Source organism: Rhinoderma darwinii, chromosome 1 (assembly GCF_050947455.1).
Source record: "Rhinoderma darwinii isolate aRhiDar2 chromosome 1, aRhiDar2.hap1, whole genome shotgun sequence".
In the NCBI taxonomy this organism is placed as follows: Eukaryota; Metazoa; Chordata; class Amphibia; order Anura; family Rhinodermatidae; genus Rhinoderma; species Rhinoderma darwinii.
This window is the reverse complement of record NC_134687.1, coordinates 41977946-41993781: the sequence shown is the minus strand read 5'-3', so window position 1 is coordinate 41993781 and position 15836 is coordinate 41977946. Positions and strand designations below refer to the sequence as shown.

At 45.2% G+C, this 15836-nt stretch overlaps 1 protein-coding gene across 1 annotated transcript in view; it reads right to left on the bottom strand.

Moving 5' to 3' along the window:
- The window catches only part of OTOP1 (otopetrin 1), a 71762-nt gene that overhangs the window by 51508 nt on the left and 4418 nt on the right, over positions 1–15836 (bottom strand). The window contains exons 2-3 of the mRNA XM_075858099.1: positions 8180–8316; positions 3074–3132 (exon numbers count right to left, since the gene is read on the bottom strand). Coding sequence (XP_075714214.1) covers positions 3074–3132; positions 8180–8316 — 196 coding nt within the window. The remainder of the gene's footprint in view (positions 1–3073; positions 3133–8179; positions 8317–15836) is intronic.

The following is a 15836-nucleotide window of genomic DNA, read 5'->3' as shown; positions in this document are numbered from 1 at the left end:
GGCAGCGGAGGGGACATTTGGAGCCGCATTGGAGAACTTCTCCGGAATTCCAGTCCAGGACTGGAGCATTAAGCCGGAGCTAAGGCAGACTGAGCAACACAGGATTGACGGCTTTGGACAAAATGAGGAATACAATTTGCTCAGTGTGAAGAGCTCCAACTTGGAGCCTCAGTGGCAAGGTTTCAGACACAATAGGATTGGCCAAAGGAAGTCTATTCACTGATTCATGAGCCAGGGGTTGTCTCGAAGGGAACCATCGCATCGGCAACTGGAGCTGATCCCCTAGGTCCTGTTGGATAAAGTTGGCTGCAGACCCGGAGTCCGCGTAGGCAGAGACACTATGGTCACGGGAATGGACAATTTGAAGGAGAGTTTACAATTTAGTCCTTTTCCACCTAGGGTTGCCTCTCCAATCAATCCTAGGCGCTGGAGTTTTTTGGCTTTTGGGGACACAGACGCACAAAATGGCCTCCGAGGCCGCAATACAGACAGAGTCCCAAAGTGCGTCTGTGTTGTTTCTCCTTGACAGACAACTTGAGGCGTTCTACTTGCATAGGCCCCTCTGGTGAAAGAGGTGATGAGGGCAGCCGGGGTTGCTGGAATGCAGGAGACAGCCTAGAAAATCTTCTGACCCGGCGAACCTCTTGAGACCGTTCCTGGATCCTCATATGAATCCGGGTGGCTAGAAGAAAGAGGTCATCTAGGGTAGAAGGCAGATCTCGAACGGCAAGCTCGTCTTTAATATCGGAGGATAGACAGAATGTAGCTACCAAGGCCTTGTTGTTCCAGGTCAGCCCTGCCGCCAGGGCATGGAACTGAATGGCATACTCGCCCACGGAGGTGTCTCCCTGGCACAGGGCCAGCAGGGATGCAGCTGCAGAAGAGACTCGCCGAGGTTCCTCAAATACTGTGCGGAAGGTCCGTAGGATAGACTGTAGGTCACGGGTCTCTGGTTCCTGACGTTCCGAGATGGGGTTCGCCTATGCCAAGGCCTTGCCAGTAAGAAGAGACTATGAAGGCAATCCTAGCGTCGTCAGAAGGAAATGCTCGTGCATGTAGACTGAAGTGGATCTGACATTGGTTCAGAAATCCCCTGCAGGTCCTTGCGTCTCCGTCGTAGCGAGGAGGTAATGGCAGAGTAAATCGAGAATTGGTACTGCCAAGAGGTTTAGTAGGAGGAACAGCAGGAGCAATAGGAGCAGGTGCCGTGAAGGCTGCAGCTTGCGTATCCATCCGATGTGCAATAGCGTTCACCGCCAGCAGGAGTTGGTCCTGTCGTGACCAAAGGTCTCGCATATCCTCCTGCATGGCTTGTGATGTCGTCAAGGGCTTGGATTGACCAGCAGAGTCCATGGCCTGAGCGTACTGTCCCGATCTGTGGGTATGTGGACCCACTAGGCCGCACCGCCGTAGCAGAGTAGCAGCTGGCCAAACAACAGTGTACCAAATCTCTACAAAGTCCAAGCACATGGGTACCTGTAATAGTCCTGACAGTAGCAATGCTAGGCTCAGATGGTACTTGATGGCAGGTGATGCAAAACGTGGCAGGAGGTACAAGGCGTGGCAGATGACACCAGACGTGGTGTATGACCTCAGGCGTAGTAGACGGCACAACACGACTCTCAACACTAGACAGGGCACAGGAACAAATACAGCACGGGATACAGGTAGCAGGGCACGGGAACACTGGGAACAGGATACGACTAAGGGACCATTTGCAAGAATAACTTAGGAATGCTCAGGCAAGGAGTGAAAGTGCAGGGCCCTTTTTATAGTCCAGGGTGATCTGGGAGTAATTAGTAAATTCTTTACATGTGTACGCGCTGGCCATTTAAGGCCGAGAATGAGCTTGCACACGCACCATAGTGGTCACTGCAGGGCAAGACGGCTGCATGTGCTGGCATTTTCGGGGAGGAAGACAATGGCAGGATGAGAGGGGTCCGCGGTCTGTGACCACGGTCGTTACAACAACCACCACATTCATGCAACTTTGTATCAAACATTGATGCAAACAGGATGTCATGTGCGGCTGCGCTCGTAGCTGAAGAAGAGCCTGGCCTGCAGAGTAGGAGCCAGGAGCAAAGAGAAGTAAGTAATTAAAGGGGTCTGATCTGGGGTCTGAATTTTGGGATCTGGGTTCTGAATTATGTCTATTGAATTAAGTCTAGGTCTGAATCAGGTTTGCCAACCTCTTCTTCAATTTCTTTTGGACAACTGAACCAAAAATTATAGATGGCCCAATATTTTTTCAGACATACACCCGCCTCTTTTTAGAGACCACGCCCCCTCAAAACACACCCAACATAATGCCCCTGAAACACAAAGACCCCAAAATTAAAGACCGCAGTAATTAAAGAAAGAATTTGGCAGCGCAGCATGTGAAAAAAAAAATAATATTCTCACCTGTTACATTCCTCGCCACTTTAGCACCAATGCTTTATTTAAAACACACTTCTGTCATGTACAGTACACATAGACTGGCGTGGGAATGATAGGAACACCGATGCGGGAGAGGCAGGTACGTTTTTTTGTCTTTAATTCAAACCTCTTTCTCAGACCTCAAAATGTAGTCTAGTCCCAAACAGGAATCCAGGAGCAATGTCAGGAGCATGATAGATAGATAGATAGATAGATAGATAGATAGATAGATAGATAGATAGATAGATAGATAGATAGATAGATAGATAGATAGATAGATAGATGATAGATAGATAGATAGATAGATAGATAGATAGATAGATAGATAGATAGATAGATAGATAGATAGATAGATAGATAGATAGATAGATAGATAGATAGATAGATAGACGTCTGGGTGACTCTGTGACAAAATTATCACTCTGTCGTTGCTATAATGGCTGCTGCACCTTAGCTACTTCTTCAACACAAATGCAAGGAAAGAAGTGGTCAGTAGCATTACTTGATGACATATGAAGAAAAACAACATACAATGTTTGGATTTTTCAGAACAGAAGTGTTATTATTATTTATTTTCTTACACATCAAGCTGGGTATGGCGATATTTAGATATGTCTTGACAATAACAATTTTTGTGGATAAATTAGTCATTTACCTTTCCAGGGTTTTAAATGATTGGATGATGTCTTTGGAATGAAACCATAAAAAGTAGACCTAGAATAAAACAGATTATATAACTTTATTAGATATACAGTATATCTATTATACACTAACGTCAGAGAGCACAAGGAAAGTAATGTAATATAAAAAGTTAATAAAATAAAAAATCTTGCAAATAATGCTCACACAAAGCTTGTTATTGAGTCCAAAGGAGGCCAATAAAAGACAAATGGGCAATTGTGGCAAATTTTGTTTCACATGGGTAAAAAATAGTCCTCATGACCCAACAGTGGCAGTCAAACACATTTTATCAATCAAATTATCTCAACACATTATTTTTTGTTTAATTAAATTGGATAAGTTCATGCTCTATTTTTTATTTTTATTTTTGAGCATGTTGAGTTGATTGGGTCCTTCTAAAATTAAATTTGTTCACTTTTAGAAAATCTGTCTACAAACAATGTAAAAACAAACCATAAGTCTACATTCACACGAGCGGGTCAGATTCACGCACGTAAAAAACGCGCGTAAATCTGGTCCGTGTGTGTTGGGTTATTGCATCAGTGTGCTTTGCGAGTGGCATGTGTTTTTCACACACTCACAAAGCACTTCTTTTTTTTTATTTAAAAGAATTGATGCGCAACTCACACAGTGAGCAGTGCGTGGTTTTCACGCACCCATTGACTTCAATGGGTGCGTAGGTGCGTGAAGACGCTCCAATATAGGACATGAAGTGAGACTCTCGCTGCATGAAAATTCCCGCATGTGTGAAAGGCACCCATTGAAATCAATGGGTCCGTGTGCAGTGTGTGATTTCCACGCACAGTACATGGACGAGATTCCCGTTCGTGTGAATAAGCCCTAAGGTTCTGGTCATTTGCTATTGCTACCTCTTGTAGAAGGACATACGACAACTTGACTGCTCTTACTGCACCATTTCATTATTAATGATAAAAACAGCCTTCCTCCTTATGCAACCGATGCCCCTTAGCTCCTTTTATCGTTTATTTTTCTACTAAAAAGTTTATATGCCAGTCCTTTATATTGTCCTTAAATATATATATTTAGACGTGTAAGTCAATCACCTTTGAGGCATCTTTTTCCAAACCAAACAAGAATAATTTGCCAGTGTGTTACTGTAAGATAGACCTCCATCCCATTGATCAATCTTGTCACCACTTTAAACTTCTCTCGAACTCCCCAATGCCCTTCCTAGTGCTTAATATTATCAACTAAAACCTAGTGTTAATCAATTCTTTTCAAATACTATGAAAACGAAACATAAATAATCATAGAAATATCTTGCGCAGATATACATATAATATAACAACCAACATCACAGAGCTAAGGTTATACCCAACAACCAGCCTGTCTCAAATGACAGGGCACATTGGTTCTCTGCCAGCTCAGCATTGAACTTTGAAGGTCAAGAAAATAGTAATTCTAAACAGTGGTGTACATAGCAAAGACCACAATGGGCCTCTCATTATAAATCCAGGTTTTGCCCCCCAGGACAGAAGGGCCCGGGACTTGTTTCCCCCTTCACATCCTTTCCATAACCCTTGAGTCCATTCCCCACCCTATTGTTTGCTAACCATGCAGTTCCTCTGGAGATGACAATTCTGCACAGGTTCTCATTACCTAGCAGCACAAAGGATGGGGCCCACCAGGGCTGGGCCTCTTCTCTTCAAGGGCCCCATAGCAGCCATATGGTCTGCCTCTAGGGTATGAACGCCCCGAATTCTGTATTCTTCATTTCTATTTAATTTATCTAAATTAATTTATTTCTCAACTGGAAAGCCTACAACTTGAATGGTGCAAAACTGTTTCCTAGACTCCAATGATTGATTTTGGATAGTGGAGCAATGAACAGCTAGTCGTTCATATGTGATCTGGTTGAATAATGGTATAGACGACAATGACATTCATTAAAATTATAATTAGTATCGCCACGTCCATAAAAGTCTGAACTATTACAATATACCATAATTTAACCCGCACAGTGAATACAGTAAAAAAATATTATTAAAATTACATAATCAATGTATTTCGACCCGTATTGCACCAGTATTTACGGACCCGTGCCCGTAAATACGGGTCCGGTGTCACCCGTATTCCACCCGTATTTACGGGCACGTTTTTGGCTGCAAAATTGCACTGCACTAATCGGCAGCCCTTCTCTCTATCAGTGCAGGATATAGAGAAGGGACAGCCCTTTCCGTAATAAAAGTTAAATAAATTCATACTTACCCGGCCGTTGTCTTGGTGACGCGTTCCTCTCTTCACATCCAGTCCGACATCCCTGGATGACGCGCAGTCCATGTGACCGCTGCAGCCAGTGATTGGCCTGTGATTGGCTGCAGCGGTCACATGGGCTGTAACGTCATCCCAAGAGGCCGGACTGGAGGAAGAAGCAGGGAGTTCTGGGTAAGTATGAACGTCTTTTTTTTTTTTTTACAGCTTTATCTATATTGTGATCGGTAGCCACCGATCGTTTAACTCTTTCAGCACCCTGGACAGTGACTATTTACTGACGTCGCCTAGCAATGCCTAGCAACGCTCCCGTAATTACGGGTGCACACACGTAGCCACCCGTAATTACGGGAGCCCCATAGACTACTAATTACGGCCTGAAATAGGACATGTTCTATCTTTTTCAACGGCACGGGCACCTTCCCGTAAGCATACGGAGAGGTACCCATGGCCAATAGAAGTTTATGGGCCCGTAATTACGGGAGTTTTTATGGTCGTGTGCATGAGGCCTCATACGGCTTCATCAATGCAAAAACAAAAAAGTTATGGCTTTTGGAAGGTGGTGAAAAAAAAGGGAAAATTAATATCTGAAAAATGGCTGCGGCGGGAAGGGGTTAAAGTGCTAGAGAAGTGCAAACATCTGTTCTAAAATAATATGTGCCAAATTGTGGCACATTCTAGGCACAGACACATTAGTAAATCTGCCTTCTTGTGTGGAGAAAGATGTACCATGTCAGATGAAAAGAACTGAAACACAAAAGCAACAAGCTTTATTATGGTAAGGAGTAAACCTACAGATAATCTCATAACTGCTAGAAAATCTTCAAGATTATTTAAAATCCCTGATCCTGACACCAACTAATCTGGGTAGATTATGGGTTCTTGTATTTGGAGCGTTTTGTTACCTCTACATCAGCAACATGAGAAAAAAAATAAGTATTAGCACCAGAGCTCCAAGTGTTTTCTATTTTCTATTCTACTGTTCTCAAGATCCATTTCTGGGGCGCTGGGCGATAAACATGGCCATGATTAAAGCTACACAGGGTTGTCACCAAGCTTTTCCATATCTCTGAAGATCTTCCTAGATATAGAGCAATATAGGAACTTTCCTAGGAATGGCTGAATGAATAAGGCCAGATTCACACGAGCGTGTTCAGTCCGTGATATACGGTCCATATGTCGGCAGTATTTCCCGGACTGAGCACACTGCAGGGAGCCGGGCTCTTATCGTCATCGTTATCTATGGTGCTAGGAGTCCCTGCCTCTCCACGGAACTACTGTCCCGTACTGAAAACATGTTTTCAGTACGGGACAGTTTTCCCGCAGCGAGGCAGTGACACCTAGCATCATAGATAACTATGACGATAAGAGCCCGGCTCCCTGCAGTGTGCTCAGTCCGGGAAATACTGCCGACATATGGACCGTATATCACGGACTGAACACACTCGTGTGAATCCGGCCTAAGGCTAGATTCCCACTAACTGACATGAGTTTCGCCCCCACACACTTAAATAATAGAAAAAAAAAAACAGTCCCATAAAAATGAATCCATGCTCCGATCTGTCATGATCATCAGCATTTTGACAAAAACATAATGAAAATAAGGTAAATGTGGAAACATTTTTTTTTTTTTTTTACAAACAAAAACCTAGAGAAACGCATTCCTGTTCATTGCTGAGGGAAAGTTATAAGTAATATTACGACCCAGTGCGGGAACAGGTTAAATTACCACAACGTATGTTTTTTAAAAAAAAAGGTTTCCAAAAAGTATAGAAAGGGGCAATAGTGCAATACGGTTATGCAGTACAAACCCGTATTAAAATCCATGTGGTCCATCTGTTTGCCATAGTATTCTCCAGTAGAAGCAAGACATCTAGGGCAGAATATGGTTTAGAATATGACATGTGTAGGAACATGTCAAGACTCATGGAATCCATGAAAAAAAGCATGTGTGTGAAAGTCACACGAGGTTTAGCAAAGACCCATACAATACTATGGGGAGCATAATCATGATGTTTACCACACGGACCCCAAATAAACTCCTGTGCATTAGGCTCTGTATAAGGCCCCTTTCAAACCAGGTTTTTTTCTACACACTTTGGCTACTTATATTTGGGGGAAAAACAAAAAAACAACATTGTGGTAATTTAACCAGTTTCCACGCAGCTCTGTAATGTCATTCTGCCTATTAAATAGCAACAGAAATTCAACAAAATCCTAAAGGGTCCCATTATAAGTCAATGGGATCCATTATGATTTTTTGGGATCAGTTTGAAAACAAATCTATCATATTTGTCATGGCTCTTTTAAGAACGGGTAGTGTGAACAGAGCCTTATCCAAAAACATACAGCAAAAAGACTATAGGGAAAAAAGTGTGAACCTAACCAAATATTTTATAATTTGTGAGACAAGGACAACTCAAGGACTTCTATCTAATGTGGTAGAAAACGTGTTTAAGGAATGCTAACGGATTCTAGGATCATCTGCTGGGCTGTCTTATAAATTCATAAACTGTGCCCCAAACTTTATTTCTACACTGAAAAGTCTGGACAGTACAAAGCAGAATCAAAATTAAGAGAAGAAATGACCCATTAAGAGTGACAGCTACATAGTAATAATATGTTGAGATAAGAAGTCCTAATGATAGGACAATGTCATAAAATATACGCTACCTAACAATTAAGGTTCATTTGATGGAACAATAGGCAATTCAGTGAGTAGAGTGGAAACAAGTAACCATAGTACTTATGTAAAGATTAAAAGGATGCGTAGAATGAAATCTGTTAAAAAAAACAGTAGACTTTCATGTTAATTGTAAAAAAATAAAGACTCAGTGGAGCCTCCTACCTGTAGAAGAGTGTGGATGGTGTGAGTAACAGGGAAGATCCCCTCCGTTATCGATAAACACTCAGAAAATCCGATGTAATAGCCAATTTTGAAAGAGTCCAAAATGAGGGTGATGACTGCAAAAAGGGTAATTCCACCTTTAAGAGAAAAGAGAGGGCTTGTAACTATTATTATTACTATTATTATTATTATTATTACTATTATTATTATTATTATTACTGCTATTATTATTACTATTATTATTACTATTATTATTAAGGTTTTTAGAATTACAGAAATCAGAAATAAATCAGGATGTCCAGTAATACAACCCACAGTGATATATGGGAGTATCAGATTCACCTGTCATCAGAGGTGGACGGTGAAGCTGTTAGGTCCCAATGCAAAATCTGTAACAGGGCCCCCACCTAAAAGTCATTTATAAAATTGGTCTCGTCTTATGTGGCCTTTGCGTCCTTTTCAGGGTCCAAATCTGACAGCTACCTCTGCAACCTTATAGCTACTGTATGTCCCTGCTTGTCATGTGTGTTATTTATTGTCTTTACCCTGAGGAGCGGGCCAATTTTGCCCTTGAGGACCAGAACAATTTTTTTTATATTTCCTTTTGCATTCCTAGGCTATGTTCACACAGGGCGGATATGCTGAGTAAAAGCACACAGCGTATACGCCCTGGGCGGTGCAGCGAATTTCCGGCCGAAAAACCGCACCAAAGTGTGGTGCGGTTTTTCGTCGGGAATGTCCGCTGCATTAAACTGCACATAAAAAAGTTCATACTTACGTAGCCATGTCGAAGCGTCCCTCTGCCGTCCTGCAGGCCGGCCTCCTGGGATGATGTTTCATCCCATGCAACTGTTGCAGCTGCAGAGGTCACGTGGGATGAAACGTCATCCCAGGAGGCCGGCCAGGACGAAGAAGCACAGAATTCTGGGTAAGTATATTTTTTCTGAGTTGTGGTTTTTGCAGAATATATATAATTTTATACCCACTATATGGACAAAATTATTGGGACACACCTCTTAATCCTCTAATTCAGGTGTTTTATGCAGTCCCATTGTCACAGGTGTATAAAATCCAGCACCTCGCCCTGCAGTCGCCTCTGCAATTTGTGAAAGAATAGGTCATTCTAAAGAGATCACTGAATTCCGGCGTGGTCCTGTAAGGCTGGGTTCACACAACCAGGTTATGTCCGTAATGGACGGAACGTATTTCGGCCGCAAGTCCTGGACCGAACACACTGAAGGGAGCCGGGCTCCTAGTATCATAGTTATATACGACGCTAGGAGTCCCTGCCTCGCTGCAGGACAACTGTCCCGTACTGTAATCATGTTTTCAGTATGGGACAGAAGTTCCACGGAGAGGCAGGGACTCCTAGCATCGTACATAACTATGATGCTAGGAGCCCGGCTCCCTGCACTGTATTCGGTCCGGGACTTGCAGCCGAAATACGTTCCGTCCATTACAGACGTAATATGGTCGTGTGAACCCAGCCTAATAGGACGCCAACATTGTAACAAGTCAGTTTGTGAAATTTCTTAACTTCTAGATATTCCACAATTAAGGAACCCATGCACATGACCGTATTTTTTCCGTCCCGTAAATACTGGCATAAATACGGGTCCTTTGTCACACATTTTTAACCCGTATTTACGGGTCCGTTGTCATCCATATTCCACCCGTATTTACAGACACGTAAAAAAAAGGGGGGCTGGAAATTGGTCACATGATCGCTCAGACTCCATTTTCTCTGCTTCGTTTTATTGAAAAATTGAAATCCCCTGACGTCGCCTAGCAACACTACCATAATTACGTGAGCCCCATAGACTTCTATGGGCCTGCCCGTGCCGTAATTATGGCCTGAAATAGGACATGTTCTATATTTTCCAATGGCCTGGGCACCTTCACGTAAGCAAACGGGAAGGTACCCGTGGCCAATAGTAGTCTATGGGCCTGTAATTATGGGCGTTTTTACGGTCGTGTGCATGGGGCCCAACTGTGAGTAATATTATTGCAAAGTGGAAGTGTTTAGGAACCACAGAAACTCAGCCACAAAGTGGAGACCACGTAAAGTTACAGAGCGGGATCGCAGAGTGCAGAGGCACATAATGCCTAACAGTTGGTGGGGGACCCTGGATACAGAGGCAGAAAATACACTATATGGACAAAAGTATTTGGACAATTACACATTACACCTATAGGAGCATTAATGACATCCCATTCTAAATCCATTAATATGGAGTTGGTCCCCTCTGCAGCTAAAACAGCTTCCACTCTTCTGGGAAGTCGTTCTACAAAGATTTTGGAGTGTGTCTGTGGGAGTTTTTGCCTATTCATCCAGAAGTGCATTTGTGAGGTCAGACACTGATGTAGGACGATGAGGCCTGGCTCACAATCTCCATTCTAATTTATCTCAAAGGTGTTGGATGGGGTTGCGGTCAGGGCTCTGTGAAGCCAGTCAAGTTCTTCTACACCAAACTTACCCAACCATGTCTTTATAGACCTTATGCACTGGGGCACAGTAATGCTAGAACAGAAAAGGGCCGAACCCCAAACTGTTCCCACAAAGTTAGAAGCTACAATTGTCCAAAATGTCTTGGTATGCTGAAGCATTAAGATTTCCCGTCACTGGAACTAAGAGGCCTAGACCAAACCCTGAAAAACAACCCCATAGCATTATCCCTGCTCCACCAAACATTACAGTTGGCACAATGCAGTCAAGCAGGAAACGTTCTACTGGCATTCACCAAACCCAGACTCGTCCATCAGACTGCCAGACTGTCCATCATCACTCCACAGAACATGTTTCCACTGCTCCAGAGTCCAGTAGCGGCGGCTTTACACCTCTCCATCCGACACTTGGCAATGTGCTAGGTGATGTAAGGCTGGCATGCAGCTGCTCAGCCATGGAAACCCATGACATGACTCTCCCGGTGCAGTTTTTGTGCGGACGTTAATGCTAGAGGAGGTTTCAACCTCTGCAGTTATTGACTCAGAAGAGCGTTGGCAACTTTTATACACTATGCGCCTCAACACTCGGCGACCCAGCTCTATAACTTTACGTGGTCTGACACTTTCGTGACTGAGTTGCTGTGGTTCCTATACGCTTCCACTTTGTAATAATATTACTCACAGTTAATAGTGGAATATCTAGGAGGGAAAAAATTTCATGAACTGTCTTGTTACAACAGTGAAATCCTATTACAGGACCATGCTGGAATTCAGTGAGCTCTTTAGTGCGACCCATTCTATCACAAGTGTTTATAAAAGCGACTGCATGGCTGGGTGTTGGATTTTATACACCTCTGGTCATGGGACTGAAGGAAACACCTGAATTCAATGATTAAGAGGTGTGTCCCAATACTTGTGTACATATAGTGTATGTATCCAGTGGCGGACACAGACTGCAAAAGGCCCCTGTGCAGATAATGTGCCAGGGCCCCCCCGCCCCCCCCCCCAATACCGACAAAGTTACCTAAACATATATATGCATATAAAAATAAACCTTACTAATAAAAATTATGAAGGAAGATTTATATTGTACATTTTATTACCAGTTTAGAACACAAGTAACACATTTTTTTCCGGGTTAAATTCTTATCTAAACTAAGTCCCTAAATGTGGGCAAAGAAAATGAAAAACCTATACTCACCTCCTCCGGCGCCTCCGTTCCCCCTCCGCAGCCCCTATCCCTTTCTGTGTTTACAAAGCTGCTGTGGTGACGCGCGGTCGATGGCACATGACCGCTGCAGCCAATCAATGCCCTCAACAGCGATTTGCTGTGGAACTACTGTCCTCAGCAGCACACCAATGAGGAGTTATTGGCAGCAGCGGTCACGTGCCATCGGCAGCGCGTCACCAGTGCAGCCTTGTACACTTGTAACACAGACCGAGACAGGAGGATGGGGGCTGCGGCGGGTGAACGGAGGCGAGGGAGGAGGTGAGTATAGTTTTTTTATTTTCTTTGCCCACATTTAGAGACTTAGGTTAAATTGAATCATTGAATATAACACAAAGCACTCATGCAACTGAGATGCAATAATTTAGATGATCTTATCATGCTTAGCTTACTGCACTGTTACCTATCAAGCAGGACTGAATCTCAAGATATCTACAGAGGGGGCTGTATGGCGTTATCTACAGGGGGGACTGTATGGCGCTATCAACAGAGGGGGCTGTATGGCGTTATCTACAGGGGGGACTGTATGGCGCTATCTACAGAGGGGTCTGTATGGCGCTATCTACAGGGGGGTCTGTATGGCGCTATCTACAGGGGGGACTGTATGGCGCTATCTACAGGGGGGACTGTATGGCGCTATCTACAGGGGGGACTGTATGGCGCTATCTACAGGGGGGACTGTATGGCGCTATCTACAGGGGGGACTGTATGGCGCTATCTACAGAGGGGGCTGTATGGCGTTATCTACAGGGGGGCTGTATGGCGTTATCTACAGGGGGCTGTATGGTGTTATCTACAGGGGGGACTTTATGGCGTTATCTACAGTGGGGTCTGTATGGCGTTATCTACAGGGGTTCTGTATGGCGTTCCCTACAGGGGGGGTCTGTAGGGAAAGTCATACAGCCCCCCCCTGTAGGGAACGCCATACAGACCCCCCTTTAGGGAACGCCATACAGACCCCCCTGTAGGGAACGCTATACAGCCCCCCCTGTAGGGAACGCTATACAGCCCCCCCTGTAGGGAACGCCTTACAGCCCCCCCCTGTAGGGAACGCTATACAGCCCCCCCCCTGTAGGGAACGCCATACACCCCCAATCACTCAAAAAAATGCGACCTACAGTGTGAAAAGACAAAAGACATGTATCCCCTATCCACAGGATAGGGGATACATGTGTGATCGCTGGCATTGATAGGGAGAGCGGGGGACCGAAAGTCCCCCGAAGTTCTCCATCACTCACCTCTGACTTCCGGTGTCTGCGCAGCTCAAGTGTGACCGGCGCTCCATTCATTTCTACGGAGCTGCCGACACAGACCCCGGAAGTCCGAGGTTTGTGATGGAGAACTTCAGGGGACTTTCGGTCCCCCGTTCTCCCTATCAATGCCAGCGATCACACACGTATCCCCTATCCTGTGGATAGGGGATACATGTCTTATGTTTAATGGCAGAGCGGGGAGATACTCCCTGCTCTGCCGTAGTGTTCCGTGGCATCGCGCTGTAGCAGCCATAGCGGCAGCTAGCGGAGATTCCGGCCAAGGTGGGGGCCCGTGCCGGCAGGTGACGCGGGCCCCCTCATGCCGCGGCCCCGTAGCAGCCGCTACGGCTGCTATAGCAGTAGTTACGCCCCTGTGTTAGGGGGAGTTCACACTGAGGTTTTTTTCGCGAAAAACGTCAGAAAGTGCCTCCCATTGAAATCCATGAAATTTTTCCTGCGAGCAGTAAAAACCGCATGCGGGAAAAAGAAGCGCAATGCCCTTTCTTCGGGCGTTTCTGTCTCTGACTTCCCATTGACAACAATGGCAGGCAGAAAATGCGTTTTTTGCTGCGTTTCCCTGCCCACGGCCCGATGGCCGAAAAACGCCACAAAAAAACGCAATGAAAAACGCGGGAAGTGTTCTACCGGCAGGTCAAAATATGCCTCAAAATTCCGGAAGGAATTATGAGGCAGATTTTTCTACATAAAAACTTCTCCCTTCTGACATGAACTTTTTAACTTCATCTACCTGTCCTCTGCAGTCTGCACGTCCTCCACTCGTCCTGTGTCTGTCCTCCGCTCATCCTATGAGTTCTCCGGCAGTCCTGACTGTACTGTCCAGCCGCCCGAAGTCTTACGTCGCACCGCCCCCTGTCCTCTCCCCTGCCTGAGCGCTCCTCCTACCACCAGCATCGCCGTCCTGTCCTATTCATCTGTGCCAGATTGGCAGTGCAGTGTAGCGGCTATCACCGGGCCCGGGCACCCGCCCCCTCCCTCCCGATTGGTAGTGCAGTGTGGCGGCTATCACCGGGCCCCCGCCCCCTCCCTCCCCTCATGCCTAGTGTTGTGATGCTACTAGGCATGAGGGGGCCCGTGCCGCCAGGCCTGGTACATAAAATGTAATGTGCCTGTCAGGGCGACACGGGCCCCCCCATGCCGCGGGCCCCGTAGCAGCTGCTACGGCTGCTACTGTGGTAGTTACGCCACTGAACGGGCCCCCTTCCCACGCGGGGCCCTTGTGCAGCTGCACCGGCTGCACATGCGGTATGTCCGCCCCTGTATGTATCTCTCTATCTACGAGGGAATGGTGTGGGTTTGATAGAAAAGAACGGAACCTCCAAGAAAGGAAAATATGTGACAACTCTCCTACACCCCAGATGCAAACAACGTCAAAATCTAAAGCAATACATTATGAGGCCTTCATTCCTGAGAGTAAGTCACTGAGCTTCCTTTACTGAGGGAGGAAGAGGGGAAGAAAGGAAGAAATGAAGAAAGGAAGAAAGGAAGAAAGGAAGGAAGGAAGGAAGGAAGGAAGAAAGGAAGAAAGGAAGGAAGGGAGGAAGGGAGGAAGGAAGGAAGGAAGGAAGGAAGGAAGGGAGGAAGGGAGGAAGGGAGGAAGGAAGAAAGGGAGGAAGGAAGGAAGGAAGGAAGGAAGGAAGGGAGGAAGGAAGGAAGGAAGGAAGGAAGGAAGGAAGGAAGGAAGGAAGGAAGGAAGGAAGGAAGGAAGGAAGGAAGATAGTTGAGTAGCAAGACAAATTCTGTGCTGTACACTTGAGTGGGTGTCCCCATGAAAGCAATAGGAAATATGAATTTCTTGGGCAGCCCATTTATTGTGGGAGACTCCCGCTAATTTCAGAAGAATCTGCCAACAATCTTGTATGTATGGTAGCAGTCCTACTGTCCCCTAATGTCACAAGGATTGAGCCTTTTCAAAGAGGATTTGTCACATGTTCAGGTTGTCCCCGCCCTCCCACCCTACAGCGGCTGATTGACAATTTTCTCTCTATGCACAGTAAGGCCTCCTGTACACAAGATGAAAATGCTGCAGAATTTCTGTCCAAAATTTCCATGGAGCAATTCGACAACGTATTACAATAGCAGCAAAGTGGATGACATTTGAACAAATCCCATCCACACCCTACGGGAAAAAAACGTAGAAAACACGTGTAGAAATTGACCTGCACTGTGGATTCTCAATCTGCAGCATATCAATTTATCCTGCGTAAACACTGCGGAATTCGGCACAGAAATTCCAGATGGCAGTTCTGCAGCAATTCCGTCCAGTATGCAGGGGGCCTAATAAAGAGAAAAGTGTCAATCAGCGGCTAAGGGCAGTGGGGAAGGTGGGGCGTGTATATGTTTGGAGTCAAGCTTGCAGAGATAGCTGCGTGCCGCAAGTATAACTATCAATTTCTCAGAAATGATGGCACATTACCTAATAGGTGACATAAACCATAATGTCAAAGACAGGGCAGCATAAATATACAGTATTAATTTCAAAATGCCCAATCCTTTGCTCTTCTGGGAGATAAGTCGCTGTCAGAGGTGTCCGTCAATGGCTTGTCTCCCTTTCCCTATTGTAAAAAAGCTTACATGTTTATGGGGGAGAGATATATTTCATTACATTGGGTATAATAAGAGGCAAACAAATATACTATTTTGCTGAGCTTGTTGGACAAGCCACTCAAAAGCCATTTTGCAGATATAACAGTCTCCACTCTTCTGGGAAGGC